This window comes from Crassostrea angulata, chromosome 4 (assembly GCF_025612915.1).
Source record: "Crassostrea angulata isolate pt1a10 chromosome 4, ASM2561291v2, whole genome shotgun sequence".
NCBI lineage: Eukaryota > Metazoa > Mollusca > Bivalvia > Ostreida > Ostreidae > Magallana > Magallana angulata.
Window position 1 is genome coordinate 10,804,176 of NC_069114.1, and position 9,653 is coordinate 10,813,828.

Genomic DNA, 9,653 nt, shown 5'->3' on the forward strand with positions numbered 1-9,653 from the left:
ACTTTGGGTCGCTGTTAGGAGTGAACGTCCGGAAAACACTCCAAACAACCAGAAATACTCTAGCTGAACTTCCTGGAGAAGGAGGAATAAGAGCGGAGGAAGTCCGGACTTAACGTCTCCTGAAGGGTCATTGACTTTGTTTTTGTATCAAGACGGAAGAAAACACACCTTAACCGCCCCCCCCCCTTCCTATGGACAAATTAGAATTCACCTACATCTTCTATCATTCATCATTAATCATTATGGTTGTTTGCAAACACTCACACCCCCCCCCCCCCCCCCTACACATACACAAAGAAAAACATTATACCCCCAACTGAATTCTATCCACACATTTATTGTCCGTGGTTTAGAAGATCGATCAGCACTACCGCCCCTCCTCCTCCAAAAAAAATCAAATTAAATCAAAAATTCTTTGCTAAAATGCCAAATTAAATTAAATAAAAAATTCCTTGCTAAAATCTCAAATTAAATTAAACAAAAAATTATTTGCTAAAATGCCACTTCAATTAGAGGGAAAAAAAACAACACAAAGAATTATTAAGTTTGCTTATGTTTTAATTTAATGTTTTAAACAGATACAATAAAAACACAGCCACAGTAATAAATAATTAAAGTAAGCTGACCTTTTATGAACCTAAACATGTAAGAGTCAGGCACAAGATCGATTAAAATAAAATACAACACAGAAACCATGGACGGAATACTTAATGGAACCAAAAAAACAATGGTTAAAGAAAATATATCCATTGACGATACAAGTTCTAAAAAAAAATTCATACATATCATCAGGTGAAATAAAATTAAAATTACATCTGAATTCCCTCATCTGGAAGAATATTTGCTAGCTCCATAGAACATGTTCAAAAAAACGATCACTGATAAATATGTAAAGGAAATATAACAATATGATTTTTTTTTAAATCTAAGTTCTCTCTCTCTCTCTCTCTCTCTCTCTCTCTCTCTCTCTCTCTCTCTCTCTCTCTCTCTGCCATAAATTGTACATTCACAATTACATGTACAATTATATTTCAAAATAACAACCCATGCAGTTAAAGAAATCTCATTTATCAGTATATATACGTACACCAATGTATATACCATTTCATATTTTTGGTACATGTACAATATGTACCCTGTCATATTTTGATTTACTTACTATATATGTACCATTTCATATATCAGTACATGTACATTCATATAAAGTCTTTCATATTATTTAGGTTGATGTAACATCATTTACCCTATTTTCTGGAAGTATATGGGCTCTTAATTCCATGTGCACATATTGGCCACTGGCATGTTTTGCAGGAATAAATTTTGTCAAAAACATGAGCTACCTCAACCTTAAAGTTAATTTTATTTACAAAAAAATTACAAAAATTCATCTAATTTAAAATGACTTGTGATTTTATGCTTATCACTTGTAGAGTGTACAAAACTACATCAGCTGTTCCCTTTGTTCATTATTCAATTATCTCCTCCTAAGCTTATCCTAGCTATCACGCATACTGTAAATGGTCCATTCATTAGCTAATGCAACTCTTCTACTGTTTGATAAATGTCATGTTTGTAGATTAAATCACAATATTGCACCATGACTAATTAAGCTAAATATAACTTAAATAACAAAAGTTTTATAAATATTACATGAACTGCACAAGAGTACATATACAAAATACTAATAAATTGAAAACACTTCAAATACATTCAATGAAACATTCAACTGTGGACTATTCTATGAAATCATGCTGTGTAAGCAACAGATCACTCATTTAATTAAAGGAGTATGATACATGGAACGCTATAACAACCCTAACCCCCCCCCCCCCATATGTAAAAATAAACCACCACCCCCCCCCCCCCCCCCCCCATATAAAATAAAACTCCCCCCTCCTTCTGGGGCCTCAGTAATGTCCGGCTGTTTCTGAGTCTACAACACTCATAAACTGTTCCTCTCCGAGGTTGACATTCTCCAGGTTGGCTGCCGATTTCTTCTTGGCCAGGTACTCCTCTAGATTTTTCAGTACTGCATGAGGATGCTTCTTGCCATGAGTTTCTATGTCTGCCATGTACGAAAAGATGACAAATATAGGACACATTTAAAGATCCTCACAAAAATACACACATTTGCTGAGAATTATTTAAATGGCTTGAATCATGTAATGTTTCTGTGTTTATTTACACGATACAACTTATGGCTGGTATGATTTATTCTTACTTGGCAAATCAAATGTGACCTGCTTCATTTTAATTAAATAACTTAATACGTGTTTAATCAATAATGAAAGATTAATGCTTATAAAAACAAACGCCTTGAGATAATTATTGATATGATTGAATTTTTGATTATGCAAACATCTAATCTAATAAATAACTAAATAACACAAATTGTTCTCAAGTATATGTCTGCGTAAGTCATTCAAAAGAGATAAATCATTAGCCGCTTCAAGAATACAACAGGGAAACCAATGGAAGAGAATGTACCTTACAGATCGAAGAGAGAGAAAAAACTATTTTTTTTAGCTCAAAAACTGCCCCGTTAAGAAAAAATAAATGATATTCTTTTTTTAATTTTGTTTACTTTATTACGAATAATCGGCTAAGAAAATTTTAGTCAATGTTCGGTGTGATCGAGCGATAGTCGAGTACTCATTGACATCCCTAAATATTACATGTACATGTAGTAATGTTAATGTCACTGCTGGTGCATGAACCCAGGTCCTCTGGCACACAAAACCAGCACTCTCTGATCAAGCTAAAGGATTAACCCACTAATCAGATCTAGTAGGAATGCTATATACCTGACTCTGCCACATTGTCCGCCTTCCTGTGAAAGAGTTCTACTCGCGACTCTTTCGGGCTGCCAAAACCTGTGAGGCAATGCATAAGTGACAACCTGCCTCACCCACAAGAGAATACCCAAGTCTTAATGTGGGGCACTGTATGTAACAGAGACAGTTATTGCCTTTGCTGGGGTTTGAACCCAGCAACTCTTGCACATGAATCCAGCACTTTCTAATCAAGCTGACAGATTAATTAACCCACATTTCAGACTTAGAATAAATGCCATATTCCTGACTCTACATGTTCTACATGTATATATAAGATATTAGTACTAGTACTTACGCTGTAGGACAAACCCTGAGTCTGTGATGGTCTTCCCCTGAGACTTCCACACCTGGTACATCTGTAGGTAGAGGCCGGTGTAGAAGTCACACATCAGGGCCAGGACGTCCCTCTGTTTATTACACTCTCTGGTAAAATCAGAACAATGTGTAAGCATTCATTTCTCTCTGGTAAAGTCAGAACAATGTGTTAGTATTCATTTCTCTAAATTCAAAGTAGCAACATTCACTCTTAATGAATAATGGTAATTTGAAATTCATTTATATATTATAATTCACATGTAAAAGCTATTCATTGTTTTGCCTCTGTGCATATTATTTGTTTTTACAGCATTCATGACAAAAATGCTATGTGTACTGATATGCATTGTTTATATCTGGTGATCAATGATAATTGTATAAATGTAACCAATCGGAAACATTTCCTGCTTCCCTCTCAGTATGACAGAGTTATCTTTCTTTAAATGCAATGAATTTATTTATATACACACTGACTCATTAAAAAAGAGATTCAGTAAAGGCAGCATGGACAGAAGTGACCCTCTATACAAAGTAATGTTTATAATTATTCCTTACTTGTTGAGACAGCCTTCTCTCAGAGCTTGAAGAGCAATCCTAGTAAGGTTGATGGACATGACACAAAACGGAAAGTTCTGGAATACAGAAAAAAAAAGTACTTAAATTAAGTTTTATAAAAAAATTTTTTTGTTTTAAAGTAGTTTGTCAATATCAATGTAACTAACTACTATGGATACCATAGTTAAAACAACTCTGATAAAAATTGATTTAATCGTTGGTAAATATTTCTGTTATGAGTTCCAGCTACTGTACAGTTTGTATATTACCTGAGTAGGATGGAGGGAGAGCTTGTAGATCTCACTGGCCAACACCTGTCGCTTAGCATCACGCAACAGGTAAACCAGGTGTAACAGTCCTAGCAGACCAACACCCCTCAGGTCAGTGGCTGGATCCCTGCCTGAAAAGGAAACAAAATGGTCAATTTGTAAAAGCAGACACCTGTTTCAATGTAACCAAACACCCTCAAAGTTGATCCTCCTTCGATCTAGCCTGATTAATTCATTAATTAATAAATGAAACTCTTGATACCCTGAAATCCGATTTCCTCCCAATGGTTGCCATAGCGAGGGCAGTCGAACCTTGACCCGGTGAGGCTGCGGTAGATTGTCTGTAGGGACCGAACGTGGATCTGGTCCGAGTTCTCCAGCACAGCTACAAAACAATAACACAGAAACCTGCAACTAACTCTCCACCAAACTTTAAGTTTACTTAATAGTCATAAAACAATACAGAATTCAGTAACTAACATTCTACTAAGCTAAAAAGGAATTTGTAACTAACTCTTTACCGAATTCTACATCACAGGTAATTTCTACATAGCAACCTCAATTTTTAAATGACATTAAACTAAGATTTACATATTAGTTAAATCATACCCCCTCCCCCATTCCTTACTTTATACATCTCAAAACAAATTAAATGTACATGTTTTCTTTATCATAATTTAAACGTCAATTGCCTCTATGTGAGGTGATTCTTTACACAGCTTAAGTTTCAAAGTAATTGGTTCAGACATCAGCATGAACTGATCATGACATTAGATTTAACCTAGCTCTCTTCAAATTTCTTTATAGGATTCAGTGATAAATCTGATCTGTTTCCTCTTACAAGCTGCGATGCAGAATATTCTGTCTCTCTCATCGTGTAGATCTCTGTGAAGCTTGGGTGGTCCAAACAGGAAGTGCTTGAGTTTAGAGAAGCCATGATATTCCACTGTTGTCCTGATCTTATCCTGAAAATTATTGTACATATTTTTTGTTTACCAATGACCTTGAGACTGGTGTGTGCAAGTGTGTGTTCAGGCAAAGGAGGTATTTCTTGGGTTAAGATGTTGAGGTTATATTACAGGATATTTTTTCCTCACCAACACCCTAAACCTTTCTTAGTCTGTGGCAGTACTAGTTTATCAACAGTATAAAATCATAGAGATGCTGCATTATTAATGTTGATGCAGTCTCGATCAACATTTAAAGATATAATTATAATGCAAGTAATGCATAACTTTAAGATGTACAATTGAAACTTAGATACATGTATCTCATTAATATTGAAACCCAATATTTAGTTAATTACATTCATTTGAGGTTTTATTGCTAGTTATATTCTGATGCAACATTAAGTTTATACTGCAAATTAAAGTGGGTTAATTATTTTACATGTGGGGGAAATTTACACTTTAGTTATGCGGTTAGCTTAAAACCACGTAAAATACCCCCTCACGTATAGTGAAAAAATTAAAATGTTACTGTGGGCAATCACGCATACGCGTATTTAATACCAACACGTATTGTTTGACCATTGAAAACGTGTACTTAACCACCAGTGTAAGGATATCAAAAGCATGCTACATGTATATTCATCATTAGTGCTGGAAATAGATATGGGCAATGGTGATAAAGTAGCCCATCCACTTAATGGTTAACACTTAATTACAGATACTATATTAGATGCAAAAAATAATAAATGTGCTGGAATACTTTCTTCCCTATATTCTTATTACTAACATGTAAAAATCTGTTTTTAGATTAATTTTTCTTTATTAAGCTATGGGTGGTTATACTTATGAATGTGGAAGTAACAGATGTTTAAGGAGATCTTAACATAAGGAGATCTTCACAAAATCCTCAAACCCATTTGTATTTTCACATGTAAAAATAATAAGGAAATATCTGCATATAGATTAAGACAATCATAAGACTTAGTAATGAGCCTTAAAGGGAAGTGGCACATTTTCTTGAAGTAGAAGTTAAGATGTTTACTCATCAGCTGTTTTCAATTAAATAAATGTTAAAACCATTATGTAAGTTACATGTATAATGATATCGATGTACTTTAAATATATTGCCGCATACGTGGCTACGTGCAGTTTTGTCCCTCAATCGATAAATAAATAAAATTAGCAGTAACTACTGCGAGGTGAAAATTTGTGTTTCCATTAAGAAAAACTTATCCTACTCCATTTAATCTGCTAAATTCAATTGTTTTTCAACAATTAGCTTTAAAAAAACCAATCTGTATTCCTTGAATAAACAAAATTCTGATAAACAAAATACATGTACTTTACATAACTCATATTCAGTATTATGAGACATATAATTGTATCCTAAATGTTTTTTTTTTAAATGTGCATGATGTTGAATAGCTAAGTAGGGTAATTTAAAGGACGAGAGAAGCTGTTTTAAGTTGGCATGGGGGGGGGGGGGGGGGGGGGGGAGGGAGTACTGATCGAATAATACCTTTACTCCTGAAAAATCCTGTGTGCCCAAATGTTCTGACATTTCGTAGTACGACAGCAATGGTACATTCGTCACAACACTCTCTGTCCAAAGTACCGGTAATCAAATATATCAATAAAATCAAGAGGGTTTGATGATCATGGCAAATTTCAGACTATAATAAATTAAATTTCCTTAAGAGGAAGAATTCTATATGAAGGTAATAGCAAAATATTTCAAATTTTAAAGCTGAAAAATGTGGACTTTTTCTTTGCTAAATGATAGTTTATAGCTAAACAAATCATAACCATCCCAAAATCTTACTAAACTAAACTTTATTTATTTTACAACGATTGATAAGCAAGTTCTACAACTGAAATTAATATCACTCGCTGGCCCGGATGTTAGCGCAAGGGGGTCATTGGTGTGGGAAGAAGCCGGAGTACCCAGAGAGAACCCATGTGTTCAAGCGTGCGACCACCATACCCTATCACATACAACCACTGTCGATCATAGGGATCAAACTCGGGTCTGTTCAAAATTTTGATCTGTTGAGTAGAAGTTTTACAGCTTTTCAGCAAGCCCCAACTACATTTGTGGAGGATTACCTTTCTTTTTGGTGTCATTCTCATCTACAAACCCTAGAAAAAAGGAAACAAACATTAAAAAAAACTTTCAAAATTAACTAATGTAACACTGTAGTAAATATCTTAATTGTATATGGTGAAAACTTTTGCCATATTCATGCAACAAGGAGTATATTCTCAGGTTATTTTTTTTCAAAAATTGATTGAAGAATTAACATTCTTTTAAAAAGTATAATAGTACATGTATTAACATATGATGGAATTGCAGTGTGATGACTACCTGCTTCAATTGTCTGGACTTTGTCCCATTCATCTTCAACATTATTTTGGACGTGGGCCATTTCTGATACTGTTCCATTCTCACAAACCTATATTCATGTATATACAAACAAAATAATGAATTACAGATTATTGTCTAAATATCAACATATTTTACAAATTTTTATTTCTTTTCCTAAAGAAAGCTATAAGTTATCTCAATATGGCATTTCATTGAGTATGCAATCCTTATTTTAATTTAAAATTTGTTTCAACTGCTTTTTTTTTTACAAAGCAAGTGGCAAATTCAATCTAAATTTTATAGAATTTTAATTAAAAATACAAAATAATTATATTTACCATAAAAAACAAAAACCATTTCATTGGTACCAAAATCTAAAACAACATGCCTAAGCATTGAACCTAAGTTCCATTTTTAGGTCCCAGGGATTGTTTAAACGTCTACCAGTATCTTCTTTTAATAATCATGTAGTATATATTTTTTTAAACTTATAACCCACATGCTTGGTCTCTCTCTCTCTCTCTCTCTCTCTCTCTCTCTCTCTCTCTCTCTCTCTCTCTCTCTCTCTCTCTCTCTCTCTCTCTTACCTGTTTCAGTACAGCATGCCCTATTTCACTGACAGTTTGAGACTGTCCTATGAACTTTGCTGCCACACTTTTCTCCGGTAAACCCTGGGTAAGTCCTTCACTGGTTGATGTTGGTGCCTTCTGTACAACACCAACTGCTGGACTGGCTTTAATCTCGGGATCTTTCGTAACTGACATCATTGGGGGCTGTTTTTCTGCATTTTTAAAAAGAGGTGAGGTTTCTGAGACTGCTTTAGACTTTGCTGTCATGGATGCTTGGGTTTCTTTAAGTTTCTGGCTATCAGAATTCTGAGACCTCTCACTAGTTTTGGTAGTGGGTGTGTCAAAATCAAATTCCTCATCAGAGTCTTCATTGTTCTTCATTTTAACACTGTTTTCAATTATCAATGTGCTGGTGGTCTCTTGTAATCTCTACAAAAAAAAATGATATTTTTCAAGTGAAAAAAAATTAGTTAATGATAAAAATTGAAGTCAAGCTTACACAGATTTGTCTGATTTTCTTCAAGGATTCTATCTTGATATCATTTGTTTTTATGGAATTAAATTATTGGGTTTAGGTATAAACTATTTTTTTTCCTGTCTTCACAATTTTTTTTTAATTTAAATTTTTTATTTTAATTTTTTATTGGGGGGGGGGGGGGGGGGTGGGGGTGAGTAGGGGGGTAGGGTAAAATCTGGGGTTGGGTGGAAAAGAGTAGACCAAACAAAACATTTTTGTCATTTACAAATTTGTATATGATCAACTTGTGCACCGATCATATTTTCAATACAATACTGTGCTTCAAAACATGTTGCCCCGCAGTGAGTCAAATGTTTATGCATATTATGGTGAATGCTACATTAATGTTACACCTACCTTCTCGGTGTGCATCACTTTCACCTCTGTCACCTTTTTCTCCACCTGGACCACCTGACTGTCTCCACCGGTCTGCGTCGTCTTAATTTTCTGGAGCACGCTCTGCATCAGCACCGATTTCTGAGCATTTTGGGAGGTAGCCGTCTTCTCTACTGAATTCTGATCCATTGTTCTCCCCTCATTTTGGGACACTGAATTTGTTTCAGATTGAGAGGTCCTTTTTGTTTCCTCAGTCTTTGAGAAGCTGGTAAAATCAATGCCCTTGAGTTGAGGTGCTGGGGACACTACAACATCTACATTTTCTGATACTTTAAAGTGTTCCTCGGAAGGATCTTCTGTGTATTTCATATCAAAATCAAATATGTCTAATGACGGGGCAGGGGGAGTAACACTCCTATTACTAGTAATGTTATCTCCCTCTGTGTTCTCATCCTGTTGAATGCTAGGGTTTTCTGTAGTAGTAAAGTCTATAGATTGATATTTCATGTCCACATTGAAGAGATTAATGGCTGGCCCTCCACTGTTTGCTCTCGTTTCATCAATGTCAATGGAAAATTCATCTTGTAGATCTGTCATCTTGCAAGATTTTATATCTTTCAATCAGCTTCATAGAGAAAAATGTAAATATATTGGTTATACAAAGGTATTTCATATGGAGGAAATTCGGTTTACAGAAAAGTTTGACAAATCGTGACCAGTGATAAAATGAATATCACAGAGATATGATAATCAAATAATTGTTTGTTTTGCATAAAATATCAACTATTTTAACCAAAATTATACAAAACATACCTCAAAAACTGGATACAGTTTTCGAGTTTGTTTACATGGATTTGCAAATTAAGTTAACTCGTACAAAGATTGGCAATCTTCGGGTTGGTTAACTTGTTCGAAAATTACGAAGGATCAAGAATAAAAGTTA

General features: G+C 34.5%; 1 protein-coding gene across 2 annotated transcripts; it reads right to left on the minus strand.

Annotated features, from left to right (window-relative positions):
• Positions 1-1,883: 1,883 nt before the first annotated feature.
• Positions 1,884-9,637, minus strand: LOC128182561 (uncharacterized). 2 transcript variants are annotated; one of them, XM_052851276.1, is made up of 12 exons: positions 9,524-9,637; positions 8,732-9,335; positions 7,876-8,286; positions 7,289-7,376; positions 7,030-7,062; positions 6,443-6,525; positions 4,815-4,938; positions 4,236-4,358; positions 3,974-4,104; positions 3,705-3,781; positions 3,130-3,257; positions 1,884-2,065 (listed from the first exon to the last, which is right to left on the minus strand). In XM_052851276.1, the coding sequence occupies exons 2-12, from the start codon at positions 9,305-9,307 to the stop codon at positions 1,908-1,910; spliced, it is 1,932 nt and encodes a 643-aa protein (XP_052707236.1). In that variant the 5' UTR covers positions 9,308-9,335; positions 9,524-9,637; the 3' UTR covers positions 1,884-1,907. The 2 variants fall into 2 exon arrangements, with proteins under 2 accessions (XP_052707236.1, XP_052707237.1); XM_052851277.1 differs by having other exon boundaries at positions 8,732-9,324; positions 9,524-9,585.
• Positions 9,638-9,653: the final 16 nt, after the last annotated feature.